Raw genomic sequence first — 21,044 nt, 5'->3', positions numbered from 1 at the left:
ATTTGTGTGATTTTAGGGCAAAATCTGTAGGAGTAGCTGTCCAAAAATGTGTTTTAAAAAATCGGCCTGAAGGTGGCGCTAAATGGGACAGATCCATGTTGATGAGATGATTGTAGACATACTGTGTACCGATTTGTGTGATTTTAGGGCAAAAATTGTAGGAGCAGTGTCCAAAAATGTGTTTTGCAAGAATCGGCCTCATGGTGGCGCTAGAAGAGGGCCGTGTGAGAATTGAGGTTGTGGTTTGGCATGCAAGGAGTGTGTGCAAAATTTGGCATGGATCGGGGCAACGGTTGCGGAGATATGAGCATGGCAAAAGTGTGACGTGTGACAGACTGACAGACTGACAGACAGCTGGTCGAGGTTTTGATAGTAAATGCGACCTGACGGTCACAATGAGAAATAAAGCAGAGGTAACAATAGATTTGTACTCAGGTAAAAGTGTGAAATGTAGAAGTCTTCTTCAGAGTCATATGAATGTGGAGTGAAGTGGTGCCTTCATTGGGTGGTGGTGGAAAAAAGGACCCCTTATCTGAGAGAGAGATGAAGCAGGGACCCCCACTACATATCGTATAAAATTGTATTGCAGATTTAAAATGTTGGATGGATTTCTTATATAGCGACTTGTTTGACAGCACCGCTCTGTGTAGGTTGGATTAAAGTGTACTTTCATACATGTAAGTTTTAACCACTTGAACTGTCAATACCTACTAGTCTGCTCTTCTTTTCCCTCTACACCAATCTGTGCCATAACATAGCAGATCTACAAGCTCACAACGTCTTGCAGCATGTTCTACTAAGAATAGGGATAGGGATGCTAGGGTTCAAGTGATTAATGTAGAAAACATGATCCCATCACACAAAGGTTTGGCTGCCCCACTGTAGTGAATATGAGGACCCCCTAGGCCTAGGGGTCCCAGACCCCCTGTTGAAGACTTCAGCTAATTTACCATTTAGCAGCTCTTTGCATTTATTGGTGGCATTCACCTCACCTCTCCTCCTCCTCATTTGAGCCCAGGGCAGGCTCAGCTGTGGGAAGCAGTGTTGCAAACTCTTTGGTAAAACCTGTTGAGTGCAAGGTTCTCTTTGTGTGAAAGGATCCAGACAAAGTTTAAAGGTTTTATTTTTAATTGACTGTCAGTTGGACAAGCAAGCTTATGGAAGAAGAACAAACGTTAATTTGGAATTAACGTTGGTCATTTTATTTATGGTGTGAATCGTATGTGTGATTGATTGAATACTTTATTAGAAGTTTGCATAGGAAAAGGTAGGCTACAGTACAGTTCACATGATACAAGGTAAAAGGATAAAGACCACAAGAATGAAGAAAGCTCGAGTTTGTACCCAACTGTGAAACCTGGTATATGCCATAATCCCAAAAGAAACAGAAAATATGTCCATGGTGGGTTCCACACCTGCTGTGCCCACTGAGCCGGGCACACTCAAAACCAAGTCTTGAGGCTACTCATATTTTTCTTCTCTCATCTGCAACCTCTTTGTACTATCTGATCAGTGGTCGGTAGAATTGTCGTTAAGTCATTCATATTTTTATTCAAACTTTAATATTTCTTCCACATTGAGAAAGCTGTAAGTGCAATAATTCGACTGCCTGATATATAGTTACAACTGTATTGTACATGCATGCGTACATGATATGAAACACCTTGGTAAACACCATGAACACTGTCTTTTATGAATTGACAAGCTGACAGAGAAGTCCCAGGTGTGTGAAGTCCATTACAGACAGAAGATGAGGTGAAGGCCAGAGAATCCTTTTCTTGTTGTACATTAGATTTTGTTTTGTTTTAATGATTAACTGCAAACTGCTTATGTTGATGTATTGATGTATACCTTGCTTATTGTAAATCGCTCTGGATTGAGAGCGTCTACCAAATGCCTAAATTGTCTCTTCAGAAGGTTTATACAGTTGAGAAAAACCAAGGAGTCTACTCTACTGCCTAGCATGTCAACCACTACTCTGGACTGGGTAAGGCTTGCCTTCATTTTTATTTGTATCCATCTTTCGAGCTGTGTTCATTTTCAAGATTTCTTTGTTTCTTGCTCTTCTGGTTGCATGTTTTCAGGTAATGTCCTGGAAGACAAAGCTTCCATAATGCGGCTGTTTAAAGTTCTGGTTCCTCAGGTGGAGAAAATCTGCCTAGACAAGATGTTGTACAGCTTACATTTTATGTTCCAAAAGGGAAAATAGATGATACTTCGATCGAGAGGAACAGGTGACATTTTAGCTGTATGAAAGATGCAAGTGTCGATCTGGAGGATTTTTGATTAGAGCGTGGTCTGTCATTCTCAGGGACAGATGAGTCTGAAATCCTGAAATTCCTTCAGCACGGCACACTAGGTCTCCTGCAAGTCCCCCATCCCATCAACAAGAAGTACCAGTTGAATGATGGCACGGCTATGTGGTTCCGGACCTACATGAGGGGAGTTATCTATCTAGGTAAGCATACTGGTAAAGAAGCAGTTTCTGTTCTTTTAGAGACAATATCAAATAATTCTCCCTGTGCCATCCCTATTTTGGGCATTTTATAGTTAGTGGAAAGTTAAAATATAAAATCTATTTGACAACTTTTTGCCAATAAGTAGTTACATAATAAGTCAGTAAGTTACATAAGGAAGGGTTTACACAGCTTTGCCTCTGACTTTGCTGGCAGCAAAAGTAAGAAGGCACATTAAGGAGCCTTTTGCGTCTTTTCTAAAAAGTGAAACATGCACATGACCTTTCCTAATTAACTAAAACCTGGGAGAAATTGGGACAGAAAGGCACACAGGTATCTACAGAGCACACAACCATGATGAAAATGTGAATAAAGTTAAGAATTCAGTCAGATTAAAAATGGTGATGGCATTTGAGATGGGCTGAGAAAAATAAATAAATTACACATGAAGGAAATATTGTCTTGTAACATAAGAAGGCATACAACAATGATTCATATACATTATGTAAAGTATGAAATAGGGAAAAGTCTGATTTAGATTGTTACTAGGGCAAATGTGGATTGTGCTGGCTGTCTAAGGTCAGATGATTGTCTCGTTTTTGAAGTGTAACTGTGAAATATTCATTGCTAGTTGTCTGGCTTTTTAGGCAGCAATGAGCAGCTCCATCAGAGCACCTACAGAATGCATCCTATAGAAGACTCCTAGAGGTTGGCCCAGGTTTACCAGAACAAACCATGCTGTGAAACCAAAGAACTGCTTCCCCAGACCGTTCTCAAACTGGGGATGGGCTCCAAATGCAGGGATGATCCACAGCTGAAAGGAAGAAGCAGCAGTGGTGTTACAGCAATAGAGAAGCGTTTTCCCTCTTATTCTGACTGAGAAAGATGATATGCTGATAAAAATGGCATACAGTAGTTTACCATGATATTTGAAAGGATCAGGAAAGCACATATTTCTTGGGTCGCTCTCTTAGCCCATGATGTTTTACCATCCCCTACTTGGCCAGCAGTTGGTGTTGATGTATTCCTCTCCAGAAGTGAGATGTCTGTCTTTGCCTCTTGCATTGCTACAGGTGGCTTTTTCTTAGGCTTTGGAACAGTTGTTAATTTAGTGCCATAGTAAAATAACAGTAGCCTTCAATTCATGTAGGGCAAACTTACAGGTAAACTTACATTAAATATGTTGCTTCTCTGTCTTCCACTCCTCTTGGCAAGGCTCAGACTAGGATGTCGGTGTAGACCCCCGATGATGAAGATGTTTTGGAGCATCAGTTCCAGCAGGCTGAGGAGGGAGTAGGACAGGTCGAGACTCCCCAGGGTATCAGTCGCCACCGCCAGGGCTGCCACCAGGGAGAAGTAGGACAGGGCCAGCTGGCCCAGGGCCGCGGCCACCAAGAGAATCACGTCCAGGCTACGAGTGGGGTTGTGGCCTGCCTCTTCGGCCCTCCTCTCCAGCTTGTGGACCAGCAAGCCAAGCACGGCGCACAAAGACATGACGGGCATGACGGCCAAGTGGTACCCGTAAAACAGCTTGAAGGCGGTTAAGCGATGCTCCTGCTGGCACACCCAAATTTGATAGAGGATGAAAACGGCCACCCCTGTTATGAAAACCAAGGTGCCAAACAGAGGGCCAAATAAGACCCCGCCCTGGTGAACAATACGTAGTGTCAGCTTCTGAGACACGTGTTGATGGGCCCCGGGGCCAGGACTCATCCTGCGTCCAACGTTCTTCCACATCACATAGAGCATACAGCCGGCCATTAGGTAGTATTCAATGTTGAAAGGATAAAGAATCTCATAGCCTTTCCTGAAGATAAGGCAGAGTGCATTCGCACTGCACTGGCAAATGGTTGAATTTCCCCCACCTGGAATTAAGATAACAGCAGTGTTACATGATAACAATCAGGCCGATATGGGTGATTATCAGTTTCACTTTCATTTAATGTTACAAAGGTGCATTTGCGGTCGCGCAGCACCTTCTGAATTGAAGGACTCGAATGTCTCAGTGTTGTTGAAAGCATCCCCGTTTTCCTTTTCCAACTCTATCTCTTGGTGGATGGTGTCCTCAGTCACTGCATTCAGCCACAGAAGAAGGTCTGCACATAGGGTCACCATGAGGCCTGATCTGTGGAAACGCCATTAAACACAGTGATAAAGTTGGATTAATGTTTTTTTGTACATTCAGACTAGCACAGTAAAGCATTTTGTATCTGACCAAACACAATTATTTGATGAAAACCGGTCGATATACCTGGTCATGATCTTGTGCTTATGAACGCAGTCTTTGGAATGATCCCAGAGTAAATATGTCTACAAAAAAGAAGAAAATAGTAGCTAAATAAGACCACTCACAGACAGTCCATCTTTGAAGCATAATGCATGATACACATCCGTGCATTCATCTTTCCATATCTCTCTTCAGCCAGGCATACAGTATCAGCCTGCCTGAGGTTCTACAGTATGCAACAAGGTAACATGAGGGCAACAACACATGTTGTCATTCTGTGAACCATTGAAAGTCGCTGTTTCCACCGTTCCATTTTAGTTTCTTTGTGCCAGCTGGAGTAAGCTGTGAATTATACTACCACAGCAGCAGCAACTGTGTTTGGGGGCTGATTTCTTTGTTCATATTTGACATGATGAGTTCCTGGTTCCAAGTAGTGCGGTCACTCGATGTGCCAGTTGTCAGTGCATGGTGGAGCTTTAGCTGAACTGATTTGTCAGCTGATGTACTGTATCTTACTGACTTTTACGGCCTGCAGAGAAAGATGATCACCCTCTTGTCCATTTATCACTCAAAATGGCAATGAGATTATCATTACCTGTAGTCCTAGAAATGGAGCCTCCATGAACGGGGAGAGAACTTTAGCAGTGGGTTTGCACTGCCTCATAGTGATGAGTAATCACTTGAAATAACCAATTCTGAAGACGTGCAGCAGCAAACTGAATGTAGCGAAAAGCATAAGAACCACTGTGAGCAGAAGAGAATAGTTTAATATATTAACATGGCCATTGTAAATGATTTCTATCCTACTATACTCTGAATGACAATAAAAACGTAGTTATACTTTACTTTTATAAAATGTTGGAATTGTTTTTAATTGATGAAACTAGAGGTTCGCGGCCCTTCGGGCCGCTCACATCTAGAGATCGCGCCTGCTTCGCAGGCGCTCACAGCTACGTTGCAGCAGTGATCCACCCACTTCCATCCATCCATCTACATCCATCCATCCACATCCATCCATCCATCCATCCACACATCCATCCATCCATCCATCCATCCATCCATCCACATCCATCCATCCATCCATCCACATCCATCCATCCACATCCATCCATCCATCCACATCCATCCACATCCATGCATCCATCCATCCACATACATGCATCCATCCACATCCATCCATCCACATCCATCCATCCATCCATCCATCCATGCATCCATCCATCCATCCATGCATCCATCCATGCATCCATCCACATCCATCCATCCATCCATCCACATCCATCCATGCATCCATCCATCCATCCACATCCATCCACATCCATCCATCCATCCATCCATCCATCCATCCATCCATCCATCCATCCGTCCATCCATCCACATCCATCCACATCCATCCACCCATCCACCCATCCATCCATCCGTCCATCCACATCCATCCATCCATCCACATCCATCCATACATCCATCCATCCATCCATCCATCCATCCATCCACATCCATCCATCCATCCATCCATCCATCCACATCCATCCATCCATCCATCCACATCCATCCATTCACATCCATCCATCCATCCATGCATCCATCCACATCCATCCATCCATCCATCCACATCCATCCATCCATCCACATCCATCCATCCACCCATCCATCCATCCATCCATCCATGCATCCATCCATCCACATCCATCCATCCATCCATCCATCCACTTACTGTACTGTACTTTACTGTACTCTACTGTACCTTACTGTACTGTACTGTACCTTACTGTACTGTACTTTACTGTACTCTACTGTACCTTACTGTACTGTACTTTAATGTACTATACTGTACCTTACTATACTGTACTTTAATGTACTCTACTGTACCTTACTATACCTTACTGTACTGTACTTTAATGTACTCTACTGTACCTTACTATATCTTACTGTACTGTACTTTAATGTACTCTACTGTACCTTACTATACTGTACTTTAATGTACTCTACTGTACCTTACTATACCTTACTGTACTGTACTTTAATGTACTCTACTGTACCTTACTTTACCTTACTGTACTGTACTTTAATGTACTCTACTGTACTCTACTGTACCTTACTGTACTGTACTTTAATGTACTGTACTGTACTCTACTTTACCTTACTGTACTGTACTTTAATGTACTCTACTGTACTGTACTCTACTTTACCTTACTGTACTTTGCTGTACTCTACTGTACTCTACTTTACCTTACTGTACTTTGCTGTACTCTACTGTACCTGACTGTACCATATTGTACTGTACTCTACTTTACCTTACTGTACTTTGCTTTACTCTACTGTACCTGACTGTACCGTATTGTACTGTACTTTGCTGTACTCTACTGTACCTTGCTGTACCGTATTGTACTGTACTTTGCTGTACTCTACTGTACCTTGCTGTACCGTATTGTACTGTACTGTACTTTGCTGTACTCTACTGTACCTTGCTGTACCGTATTGTACTGTACTATGCTGTGCTGTACTGTATCTTACTGTACTGTAATCTACTGTATCTTACTGTACCTCTCTCTCTCTCTCTCTCTCTCTTCTCTCTCTCTTCTCTCTCTCCTCTCTCTCTCTCTCTAACCCCCCCCTTCCCTCTTGAAACCCGATACCTTCGTGATGATAATGACAAACTCACTCTACAGAGGATTGCGCAATAGGTATTGCGAAATAAGCATACAAACACAAACTGTACGGTAAATATGCATTTTGAAAAGATGACACTAAGTGGATTACGTTCAGCATAGCATGCAGTATATATTTCTGTAATAATGGTGACTTCCAACACGACCGAATGTCGGGAACCGCCGAACAAAATCTGTCTTTCCGTTCTTCATATGGTAGTAAAGATGTTGTGATTTTGTTTTAAACATTTTTAAATCTTTTGAAATAATTTGGATAGTCCTACATATTTTATTTTGAATGTAGGAAACCCCCCCCCCCCCCCCCCCGCCCCTTCCACTTTGCATGCATACTCCCTTAAGGCCAAGGAAAAACCTCTGCCCTGCATTTTCACACCAGGAAATTCTAGCTAAACACTGTTTACTCCTAAAGATTTTGCCCAAAACTCTCACCAATCTGTACACATTATCGTAGAATTTCATTTTCTTGTTCAAAGTGACTATGGCGATTTGTGAGTCTGTCGCGATTATCTCTAGTTTCTCTTCATATTTTACACTTGCAATTATCTTGTCAATTTGTTGTCTTTGGTATGGGAAAGAGGACTGTAATAATAATACTACAGCTCACCTGTGACAGTCATCCCCCCGGCATGGTGGTCTTTATGTGGGGAGATCCCGGGTTGCTTCCTGGCCCAGAGCAGGTACCACAGCATCCAGACCACACTGCACCCCATCAACAGCAGCAGAAAGATCTGGGGCTCCTGATGCTTGAGACCATGGGGGTTGAAGGCCTGGCCAGCCACCAAGGCTGCCCCCAACAGCACCACGTTGAGACCCAGCAGTCCAGAGAGCAGGCGGCGGCCACTGGGGGCCCAAACCAGTACCGGGTCCGGGTCTGGAGTTTGAAGTGGTGAGTTCCACTGGTCATCTGGCTCAACTGGTTCATTATTTGTAGAAGAAGGTGGTTCCATGTCTGAGGTTCTGGAAGGAGGATCTGGATTCACACTCACTCGCTTCCCTCAGAGAAATAGTAGTTTTTCTTTTCACTTTCTCTCTTCCCTTTCCATCCAGTGGCCAGGCCTTCTCTCGTATTTCCCTGTGTTATGTCATAGGAAACGTCTTTGTTTCACCATGAGGGACCAGATTAGAAATGATCAAGCCCCAACGCGCTACACGAAAACTTGACTAGGTGTGGTCATGGTCCCACACAGTACAAACAATCATGACACACCTGTGGAATTTGGTTTACTTTGCCACGGTTGAACTTTGTCTTATCATTTGCATTAGTCTTGCATTAGTTTTGTTGGTGGTTGGTTGTGTTGCAGACACTGGCACATACTCGCCCTCACACATTTGAAAGAAAAAAACACATTGTTTGTACAGGTGGTTAGAAAGTTTAAACCACACCATTGCAGGCTATAAATATGCTATCTTACCAGAGTGTCTGGCCAAGAGGGGATAATAGTCATTAATAGAAGTTAACAAAACAAAAATCTCTTCTGTTTTAGTGCAAGGGACATACTCAAGCATATACAGTATGTTGGATGTGTGTCTGTAGTGTTGTTAAAAGTTGAGACATTTATGGTAATTCAAGACTTTGTGTAGAGTTTATAAGGAAGGGCATTCATTTCCACTGTTTGAATAAATGCGTGTTTGTGCCACACACACCAGAGTGTCCTTATCACTGCTATGTAAGCACCTCACAGGTCACTGATAACATTCAAATTCAAAATTCAAATCCACAGACTATTGTTTGTCACATACTCATGTGTGTATGAGCAGCGCAGTGGTAGAAAACATTCAGTACCATACAAAGAAAAAGAAGGCATACTTTAGCAACTGAGTGAGGATAGGATATACAGGATATACAGTTTAGAATTGCACCTTCCCTATACTATTGAGTCAGGCTTTACAGTATTCATGTTTACAGTATTCATGTTTACAGTATTCATTCAACTCTGAAGATACAGAACGACTTAAATGCAGCAGAGGATGAACAAGTTAGCGTTAGCCACCAAATTGTAGAAAACCTCTGAGGGAAACACAACTTTGACACCTAACAGTAATTTAATTCCATCTATGTTTTAATTCTTCGTGGCTACTTTATGTAGCTGGTTGACATGACCAAGATGTCATATATCCATTTCATACTAATAAAAAGAATGAACGTTATCCCAATGTGTCTGTTCAGAAGAGGAGAGCATTGATTGACATGATAGCACTATTGTTTTTACATAATGCAGATAAACATGGAGCCATAGCGGTGCAAAATAAAGATTCTTAGAGATACTCAGGGACACAATGGTTAATTAATAATAATAAGGCATATTAAATTGAATTCCGTTCCGAATATTCAGGCGACTGACACTTTTTGCACTAGAAGTCACAAGTCTTTACACTAATGTTCCCTATAAAGAAGGCCTTGAGGACATGGCACACTTTTTAAATCAGAGTGAAATACAGACTACCTCTATTGAGTTTCTGCCTGGTAAACATGTCTGAATTAGTCTCAAACAAGAATTACTTTAAATTTGAGAATGCTTTTTATTTACAGTGTCAATGGCCCACTCATGAGCATGTAGATCGGCTATTTTCACAATTTCGGCCTTTAATATTAATTTGTAATTTTAGAGGTATTGGGCTATAGAAAGTCCTTAAATTGTCACTTTAGAAATGTGCAGAAACCCACTATACACTTAAACTTGGTTTGTTTACTGTTGAGTGAGAAAACAATGTTGCACATTAAGTTAATCATCAGGGGACCCCTCCCAAAATAATATGGGGACCCCACACTGGGCTAGCCCTTCCCTAGTCTGGGATCAGTTCACTTTACGGGGTTTGATCCGGTCGGGAGCGGAAACCACTTTACGTCATGTTGTAGTCCTAGACGGACTACACTTTGGCCGGAACTATCAACCGGATTCAGTTTTAACCCAAAACATTCCCCTGCACCCAAGGACATACTTTTAGGGCCGACCTAATAAACACCTTGATGAGGCGTAGTTTTGCCTTCAAAAAATTCGTTTGGTATGTGCATCTTTTAATCCAACTCGTAGCGACTGGCAAGACTGCGTAGGCTACTCCAGCATTTTAAAAGGGATTGGGGAAACAAACGGAGGGGACCAAATCAAAGCGACGCCGCTTCTATAGTGGTTTCCGCGCTTTAGGCGGAAACCAAACGGTCTGTTGTGAACGAACACCAGGCTCTCTCTCCGGAGAAAGCCTGGTAGACGAGGTTAGCCCTTCCCCTCTGAAAAGTGGGCGTTTCCATTTCCTTTAACCACTCCTTTTCTTTGTCAACCACCTGACCTCGTGTGCGTTACCATGGCAACGACACAAGCCTCTCTCCTTCCCTGCGTGAGCCCTCTCGCTTCTCCCCGGGCGGAGAAACAACACGGACGGTCCTGTCTGGGCAAACGAGCCTATAATGGCGAGGCAAACGAACCACGTTCCGAATATCATGCCATTATTTGACTGGAAGTGAGCCAGCCTGCCAGGACATGGCAATGAACGACCGGTACCACCGGGCGGCCCGGGATGGCTACCTGGACGTGTTGAAGGAAGCCACGCGGAAGCACCTGAACGCGCCGGACGAAGATGGCATGACACCCACGCTATGGGCCGCTTACCACGGCAACCTGGAGGCGCTCCGGCTCATCGTGTCCAGGGGGTGAGTTCAAAAACACATTATATACTCTTTTTGGCTTCTCTCTGTAAACATTGCTTGCCTAATTTGCGCCCCCTTGCCAGAACACGTGGTTTCAGGAATTGCGACCTGCTGCAGGGCAGGCTGCATCAGTCAGTGACACAAATGATGGGTGGCCAGAACGGATAGTTCTCTGAGGAGAGATCCAAACCATTTTGATTCTCTCTTTAATATCAAGCTCAACTGGAATTAGTCTTTCTAATTAAAGGTGCTGTTTATTTTTTGTTACAATAAGCAAGCTCTATATTGCATTTGTAACCACTGATATCCATTATTAGTTAGTAACTAGCCTACTTTCCAGCTCTTTAGCAAACAAACAATGGTTTAGGTTGGCATTGGCATACCAATTTCATCCAATCAGCATAGAGAAATGACAGAAACAGGATAGACAAGTGAGATTGGAAGTGATGGTAATAACTTCAATGATGGTATAAGGCCAACTTACAGCTGATAAATAGCATGTCTTGTCTCTGATGACATTGTATTTTCTCTCAGGACTGGAGAGATGGCAAGACCCCTGACACATATTTGCTTTAGCAAATATTATATATGATTATAGAGTTTGACCTTTTTTTAACAAAAAGATTCACTTACAGCACTGTCACTTAATGGCTAGGCTAGAGCAGGGTTTCTCAAAGTGGGTGCCTTGATGCGAATCCAGGGGTGCCACACAGGATACTTGGTTCGATGATCGTTACTGTACTTGGTGCGTTCTTTTTCAATCTACACCAAATCTCAAAATTGGCAAATATTGCCGATCTGCAAGCTGTGACTTGTGACTCTTGTGAGCTTGCCTTGTATATCTGCTATTTCTGGCGAATGTTCTCCCCATAATAGGGATGCTGGGATTCAAGCTTTCCTTGTGACATGTTGTATTAGGGGGAAATATTTACATATTTACATACCGTAATATGACATCAGTGTATCTGGTGCTGTAAAGTAATAATGTAATTCAGGGGTGCCATGGATGAAACGCATGATTTACAGAGGTGCCTTCCTTGAGCCAAAAATGTATGAGAACCACAAAACCATGTCTACCTTTTGTCATGGTCTCGGACTGACTTTTTTTGAGTGATGCAAACCGCTCATGTTTGACTAGTCAGTAAGTCCCTATGTCCCTAATATGTAGTACCAACAGCTCACACGAGACTAACATCATAGAAAGTAAGTACGCATAGACCGACATCACCACAGCTGATGTCACGGACAGAACGGCCCATACAAGGAGATATGCACGACACAGCCTGCACACAGGTGTGATTCATCTTAGATTGTAACCATCTTTCTGTGATTTATTTATTGCATTATTTATGGTGACTGATTGTACTGATGTATGTTTTGTTGTTTTCATATTTTGTTTTTTTATGCTGTGGACCACAGATGATTTTTCTTTTCTAAATCCAGTGTATTTACATTGCATCATATGTGTTATTCATTAATACATGCTGTCCCTCCAAAATAAACAAATAAAAGAAAGAAAAAAAATAAGAAGCTCAGACACAATAAGACAAAGTCCAGTATTATAAGGCGGGTTATAAGGGGAAAGAAATCATTTAATATTGACATTCATTTCAATAATGGAACTTTCCCTCCCATTTGATTTTAGTGACATATCTTATGTGAACACATAACAAATAACCACAACATGCCACCTAAAGAATCGTGTAACGTAAGCATCAAATCAGATCAGTGCTGCTGGATGGTCTGCTAGGCAAGTTTACAGTCTAATTACAGTGAAAGGTCATGGGCAGGAGGTTTGTCTCCCTAGTAAATGGACATGCGCTCGCGCGCACACACACACACACACACACACACACACACACACACACACACACACACACACACACACACACACACACACACACACACACACACACACACACACACACACACACACACAGACACACAGTGCTGATTGGGCTCCAGTCCGTGTACAATATGACTTTGTATTCAATCCCTCAGCCTCTGGCCGCTGTTGGTGATGCTTTGATTGTGAGGACACACTGAGCAATTAGACAACAACCGCACCTCTGTTGGTAACCATGTAAATCCTATTCAGTTACACAACAACACAGAGGCCGTTTTTATGCAGATCAATTACTCAAGGAGCGCAAACTCCTTTAGCCACATTGTAAGTTACCTAGCTACAGTACAGTACTTAAAGATAACATCTGCACTCTTTAGTTTCAGCTTCATTCTCTCGCTCACACACACACACACACACACACACACACACACACACACACACACACACACACACACACACACACACACACACAAGCTAATTAGCCATGTTCTCATTGTATAGCACAATGCCTTCCTACCCTAATAGAGTTTGCGCTCAGTGTTTTGACGAAAAAGAATAGACAGAATTAAGAGGACTTAGCTGTACTGTAAGTCTATCTTCCGCAGTGATTAGTTGGGTAAAAGTCCCATTGTACAAGGGCACTGCACGAGACGCTATCTTTTGTTAGAGGTTACACAAAGCAGCTTTAGAAAAGGTATAGTATTTACTATGAATTTAGAAGATGCAGCGATGGCTTGCTGTGGCTGAGAGACACCGAGAAGGGAGTGGAATAGTGTACTTGTACTATATGTCATGCTCTCAGTGACAGGTTTATAATGCATGCAGTAAAGTCGGGGGCAGTTAAGGCCGCTGCTGGCGAGTAACGCAACGCAAGAGGATTATTACTAGCAAAGCAAAGGTCACTGTGATGGATTGGGCATATTTTTCTCTTGTTAATCTCTGGAGGATGTACCCCGTGCGTGGATATGACTCAGGCAAAGATGACTAAAGCTGTGCTGGGGATCTGTGTTCAACTGTTCATGGCAAAAGGTAGACTACAATTATACATAAAAAAAATGAAGAACAAGCTCTAGATTTATTTCACAAACACAGATTGCAATGTATTGTTATTGGCTAGTGTGAGCAGCAATTCTGTATATATATATTTTTTTTCAGTAGATCTAGCAGTGACTCTGATTTCATTTGTTATTTAGTAGCTACGTACACGTGATAGTTTTGGCAGCTATTGTTTCTTCTGACTTTGCCCTCCTGGCAGAGTTTGTGATGGTCAAATTACTGTTTGGGACAGTTGGATGTGATTCTCCTTTTCGTTCTTCTAGAGTGAGTCATTTCTCGGCTGGCTCTTTGTAACATATTCAATTACCCAATTAGCTAACACTGCAAAAACTTCTTTGAACTAGAGCCTGTCTGACTTATAGGTAGGCTGGTTTTATCGGACGATATTGGCCTATAATAATGATAGTAATAACAATATTGTTTTACCCTTTTTAGGTTTTTGTCACAGCTCATGTGAAATATGTCTTGCATTCATTTCCCCATCATAACTAGGAGCAGTGGGCATTATTAATACAATGCCAAGGGAGCTGTTGGGGGTTACCCAAAACCCCCAAAATAACCTTTTCTATCGATTATTCACCCCAAGGACAAGGAGACTTGAATTCCTGGATACTTTGTTTCTGTCGCATTCCTAAGCCAATCCTTTGATGACCAGAAGTGATTCCCTATGGAGACACAAAGAGAAATAAATCATAGAATATTATGCTATGGGGGAAAAAATGCAGGCCGCGATAATGCAGTGCAGAGATATAGCCAGTTGACTGTGGCTTGTTTTCACCCAAAATCAGCACAAAACGGAGAGAATTCGCTTTTTCCTTTTTGAAGCGGTGAAAGCCGCTTCCAAGGAGTGGCTTTGTGTGTCCCATGTCCATATATGGTCATTTCAGTCCAGAATGAACAGGTTTTATCAAAAACAAAATGTGTGTCCCATGTCCATATATGGTCATTTCAGTCCAGAATGAACAGGTTTTATCAAAAACAAAATGTCTGTCACCTCATGTCCATATATGGTCATTTCAGTCCAGAATGAACAGGTTTTATCTGTCCCGTACGTCCAGAATATGTGTGTAGTGTCCGTCCCGGTCTGATGATTGGATACTTTGAGGATTGGTCAAGCTTCACATGACAATTCGGCCCTCCAGATAAAAACATTCATTCATTCAATCAGAATAAAGAATGTATCTATGTGTTCCAGAGTTCATAACTCTGGAACACATAGATACATTCTTTATTCTTACCCGTTGGAACATATGTGCCCTTCAGGCCGCTCACGTCTAGAGATCGCCTATTTATAGTCTGGATAGCCAAAATGTTATGTGAAGCTTGACCAATCCTCAAGCTTGCATATGAGCATATCAGACTTGGTGAATTAATAGATAATATTGATGACTTCTGGCTGCACTATACTTTGGTGCTGTTGGGAAGGGTTTCGCTTCCCTTCTGGCCGCTCCCATGAATCCCGTCTAGAGATCACCTGGCTATTTATAGTCTAGATGGCCAAATGTCATGTAAGCTTGACCAATCCTGTAGCTTGCATTGGGCTGATCAGATAGACATTTGGTAGATTAATAGTTACTAGAGGATCCTTACCCCTTTCCTCACTCGTCCCATCTCTAAACTGGATGAATAGGCTACCCATATACAGCCTTATATATGCCTTGATATTATGATGTCACCCTTTGCCCCTCTCTGATTGGCTACGGTTACACACAGCCTGTGGCCCGTGATTGGCTATGACCATGCACTGACACACAATGAGTTATGGTGTGAGTCATCCTCTCCACAACATCTTGGCAGGCCAGAAAAGCAGCCACAAGCATCTGTTCATTTCTTTGCCCTGCAAGAATGAACGGTTTACTCGCATGACTAACAGGTCATTTTGACCTGTTTTTGAGATTTAGAAATGGAATTAGAATGCTCAGGAAACACTCAAAACATTGTATTTCATATTTACAAAACGTCTCAAATGGTAGAAAAAAAACAAGACTTTGCTTGTATGATAAGGAAAAATCATGAAAGGGAAAATTTCTCAGAGTTTCCTGAGCAAACCCAAACCACCTCAAAATCTCAAAATCAGGTTCAGTTTGTCCCAACAGCAATTAGGCTCTTTAACAATACAACCTTACCAGTGCTAGGCTTACTAATACTAGTAAGACGCCTCAGGGCGACAAGCGACCGAGGTCGCGCCATGTCTTGGTCATCTGGCCAGTGATGTATATCGGACCAGTTACCCATACTGTATATGGAGAGCCCTGGTACCCCTGGTATCCATGTTCAGTATATGGAGATATGCTGTGAGAGCCCAAACATGCCTACTCAGTTATTCGTTATGTGAATGTCCAATGACGTCTGACATCATACATACAATCCCTTTTATGCCCATACATGGAGATCCCTATCTGTAGAACCAGCCACACAGATATGGGCTGTCTTGGCCATTTGTCTTGGCCATATATGGATTCTGTTAATGTGGTATGTGGCCGATATGGCCTCCATATATGGGCATTCCCATATGAAGTCCTGTTAGATATGGGCTTAATATTGATGACATCAGGGAACTCCATATATGGGCATAAAAGGGATTCTGTTAGTGTGGTTCCCCTGACATCACAGTGATGTCAGAGCTGCAAACTCATAGACCGTAAAAAAGTGTACACTTCCAGACGGAGACAAAGATACGGGAAGTAAACCGGAGATGACATGTCTTGCTATCTCCGTCTTGGGTGTTAGTATACCTATTAATGACAAGGTGTGACATCACCGACGGGAAGTTGAAATCAGGGTTACGGCTGATAAAGGTGGTGACCTCACATGTGCGTGGTCACCACGTCTCTTGGGTGTCTGAGAAAATAAAAAAGACTTGACATGTAGGATGAATAATTCAAAGTCATCTCTGTCATGTTTAACCTGCAGCACTTCAATTATTGATCAGCCCTTAGCTAATGCCTGGCCATGTGGGCGGGTAAAAGGCAGGAAGGGGAGGGCCTTTTGGAGCCCAGAGCAGTGCATATTAACACATTAGAAATGAAAACTGTTGGACCCTCGGCTACAAATCCATGGAACACGACTGTAGACTGCTATTATTTGTTTAAACTGTGTGAATACCTTTTTTATGGTATGTTTTGTTGAGCTTTTAATTACACAATACTTTTTCTGACCTGACAAATAACAATAAAGAAAAAACATGACCATGACCATACAAACCAGCTTTAAAAATGAATTAGATTGAATTAGATTAACCTTGACGCTAAGTCAGGCTTGGGCGACACTGCCTCCTGGTGGATATATCCTGACACAGAATAGAAGGAAAACATAAAATAATTGTGCATTTATTTCAGAGAACAAGAGCGGCAATTAGAGCCACATGGACATGTTTTTATATTCAAAATTCCGGCCCTGGCACACTGTTTGGAAATGTCTACTCTAGGGTTCCCTTCCTAGCCAGTGTAGGCAGTGAATTATGAATCAACACTGCAACAAACTCCATAAAATCCATAATATCGTCAATGTATCCAGCAAGATAGCAGGGTTTACGACTTGAGAGTATGACAGCAATGTATGAGACCTGGGTACTTATGAAGGGGAAAGCTATTGCTAGGGATAGAACGCACCCGTTATACAGTCAATACCATCTTTTACCATCAGGACGACGGTACGATGTACCAATGTTGCAGGCTAAGATCATTTGTCCCCACAGGCACAAGTATAGGACTTCTGAACAAACAGGCCCCATCTCAGTTCTGTTCATAAAATGTAATGTGATGCCGGCCCTCTTGAACTATGACTGGTAGCCTTTTCTATTTTCCTCCTCTATGTAAGAGAGGAGCTGTGCAGTATTGTCAATGTATTGTGATCTGTCTATGTATTGTGTATTTATGTGTTATGATTTTTTGTATCCTGATGGCTGCTTGGTACGAAATGAATTTCCGCATGGACAATAAAGCATCTATCTATCTAATACATTCATTCATTCAACAACAATAATAACTGTAACATGGATCAGCATTGTTTCTCACCCTGCCCCTACTCTTCCGTCCATCAGGGGTGACCCGGACAAGTGCGACATCTGGGGCAACACGCCGCTCCACCTGGCAGCTGCCAACGGCCACCACAACTGCCTGTCCTTCCTGGTGGCCTTCGGTGCCAACGTGTGGTGCCTGGACAACGACTACCACACGCCGCTGGACATGGCCGCCACCAAGAGCCACATGGACTGCGTGCGCTACCTGGACTCCATCGCCGCCAAGCAGATCACCCTGAACCCCAAGCTGGTGGGCAAGCTGAAGGACAGGGCGTTCCGCGCCGCCGAGCGCCGCATCAAGCAGTGCGAGAAGCTACAGAGGAGGCACCACGAGCACATGGAGAGGAGGTTCCTGAAGGAGGCGGCGGAGATGGACAACGCCGACGCCATGAGCTTCTCCAGCTACACTAGCGGCAGCACATTGAGCCGCAAGCTGCCCCAGTTCAACACCGTAACCGCCAACATGCCATACTCGCAGGTATGTGCACTTGTACACTTTCCACTATCACAGGGATGTGATAGTGTCACACTGTCACACTATGACAGTGGTTCTCAAACATGTTCATGTCAAGGACCCCCAAATTGACACTTTAATTAGCCTGCCATTTGAAAAGAGATGCCAGGGCCCCCATAAGAGAAGATTTATTTTACGGCTCTATAAGTGATTCACAACCGTTTGAATTTCAAGGACCCATCTAGTTTGACATGAATTAAGCTACGCGGACCCCCGTTTATTGCCATTTAAATCTCTGGGACCCCAATTTATATTGTAAAATTAATGTTTGGGTCCATTTGGTTCCATTTGTACACTCTTTGAGTTACCCTTAAGGGTCCATTTTGGTTCCTAACATCATTTAGCTGGGGACGGCAGGAAGCCAGGCGGGGAGGGTGATAGTCATCGAGGAGGAGTGTAAGATGGAGGCCCCCTGATGGGGGCTTCTCACTGGCAGGTGACTCAGTAGAATACAACAGCAGTGACAACACACAGAAATGTGTGTGGGGAGGAAATAATTGGCATAACGACTAAATTGGGGAAAGAAAGGGGTATTGTTATTTTTTTTAATCAATAGCGACCCCTTAAATTCTTCATTCTTCAGTGTATTTATTCCGTGCTCATGGCCAGGGCTATAATGGCTGCTTGGCGACTTCTCCCTCTCCTCTCAGGCCACACTGCACTCCACAGCCAAGGGCAAGACCAAGATCCAGAGGAAACTGGACAAGAAGAAGCAGCACGGCGACAGCACCTTCAAGATCTACGAGGACGGGAGGAAGAGCGTGCGCTCCCTCTCGGGCCTGCAGCTCGGCAGCGACGTCATGTTCCTCAAGCAGGGCACCTACGCCAACGCCAAGGAGCGCTCGCGCCTCAACATCCGCGACATGTTCCCCCGCGGCTACAACGACGACGACGACGTCGCCGACACCATCTCCCGTGCCATCAGCGACCCTGGCCTCCACGAGGCCGCTTACTCGGAGATCAGCGGCGACTCCGGCCGCGACTCGCTGTTCACCAGACCTGGGCTGGGCACCATGGTTTTCAGGAGGAACTATATGAGCGGGGGCATGTTCGGGATAGGGGCGCGGGACGAGGGCAGCGTGGCCGGGAGCGAACCTGTGGGCAGGGCGCCGAATGTGCGCCTACGCGGGAGGCTGCCCCGGCATTCACCCAGCCTGGACGAGGACAGTGTCGGCAGTGCCTTGAGCCTGCAGGAGAGGAACCTGCAGGAACTGCCCTGGGAGGACACCGACGTTGGGCTGGAAGAGCAGCTGGAGCCGGACAACAGCCCCTTGGAGACATTCCTGGCTTCCCAGAGCCTCGGTGAGTTCATGCCCATCTTCCTACGGGAGAGGATTGACCTGGAGGCCCTGCTGCTGTGCTCGGACAAGGATCTGACCAGCATCCACATACCCCTGGGCCCCAGGAAGAAGCTGCTGGACGCCTGCAAGAGACGCCTTGAAACTCTTGAGGACCCTGACGCCATTGAAGACACTGCGCTTTGAAGGTCCGTATATGGGTTTATATCGATGTTTTTAAATGGTGAAGCATCTCACAGCATTCAGTTCCTCACAGATTGATTGATTGGTACACCTTGAATACCACACTGAAGTGAAAGTCTGCACAAGGGGTCCGCAACCTTTTCGGGCACATGATAACAAAGCCGTTTTCCAAGGCTGGGATGATCACCCAGAGCCAGACAATGAAAAAAATAAACTCTTAACACCATTCCTTTTATTTAATTGCACAAGAAAAAAGCATAGAATAATCCAATCATTTAATTATAACATCTAACAAAGAATGAGCCAGTAATTTAATATGAATAATAAAGGTAAGATACATTCTGACTATCTAGTGAGAAAAGCTTTATGCATATGAAACAATAATAAATAATGGTTGTTTTTGATCAAAAACAACCATTATGGCATAAGTAGCCCAATCTGATCAATGATCACCTGGTAGTTTAACCACCCCTGATGTGCAAAGTCTACAGTGGGAATTGTACATTATTTGGTAATTGAATTTCACTGTACTAGAGACCTTACTTTGTCAGCTTGTTGTTCTATTGAACAACGGGGCCATCTAGTGGAGACTTGGGAAATGGATAGCCTTTGGTAGGCTTTATTGAGGCAAATAGGCTGTTGGAAAACAATCTGGCTAACCATCGTCAAATAAAAGGGAACGCCCTCTCTGTTTTGTTCCTTTTCATGCGTAGCATCAGAGAGTGTTCTTGAGAGATTAGTTGGAATATAATAAAACATCCTAGTATTCAAATGACTTTTATATTAAGTGTGTAACATGATATTGTACATTTTGTAATATTTATTTCTTTTTTAACTTGTGTTTACAGGAGAGAAATAGAGTAAAGCTGTGACACACTGTTCATGGACTTCTCAATATGAAGCTCCGCAGCAGCTGTTCTTCTCTCTGCTAATCATCCATGGGGATGTACTTCCTGAGATAAAGGAGGCTCTAGACTGGAGAGACCCACATTCTTTGATGAACCACATGAACCCTATGCTGGGCTTGTCATAATGGGTGAACAAGGAAAATAGCCGATCTACAAACTCACACCGCATTGTGAGCTTGTAGATTGGATATCTTCGCCCTGGTTTGGTGTAGAGGAGAAAAAA

General features: G+C 43.4%; 2 protein-coding genes across 2 annotated transcripts; one reads left to right on the top strand and one right to left on the bottom strand.

Moving 5' to 3' along the window:
• Nucleotides 1-3,099: 3,099 nt before the first annotated feature.
• LOC308302953 (proton channel OTOP3-like) lies at nt 3,100-8,299 on the bottom strand (the record flags this gene model as incomplete). The annotated part of the gene is given in 8 exon segments (XM_080747272.1): nt 3,100-3,270; nt 3,378-3,545; nt 3,630-4,321; nt 4,433-4,581; nt 4,708-4,766; nt 5,279-5,359; nt 5,363-5,427; nt 7,957-8,299. Coding segments are annotated over 8 exon segments (1,728 nt in total).
• Nucleotides 8,300-10,828: 2,529 nt separating this feature from the next.
• Nucleotides 10,829-19,916, top strand: ush1gb (Usher syndrome 1Gb (autosomal recessive); the record flags this gene model as incomplete). Its single annotated transcript, XM_080748208.1, has 3 exons — nt 10,829-10,998; nt 17,940-18,396; nt 19,083-19,916. 3 exons carry the CDS (start codon nt 10,829-10,831, stop codon nt 19,914-19,916), a joined length of 1,461 nt encoding a protein of 486 aa, XP_080604334.1.
• Nucleotides 19,917-21,044: the final 1,128 nt, after the last annotated feature.

Source organism: Nannobrachium achirus, assembly GCF_963921795.1.
Source record: "Nannobrachium achirus genome assembly, chromosome: 18".
Classification (NCBI taxonomy): domain Eukaryota; kingdom Metazoa; phylum Chordata; class Actinopteri; order Myctophiformes; family Myctophidae; genus Nannobrachium; species Nannobrachium achirus.
Note: the sequence above shows the minus strand (reverse complement) of the source record. Positions and strands in the feature narration are given on the sequence as shown.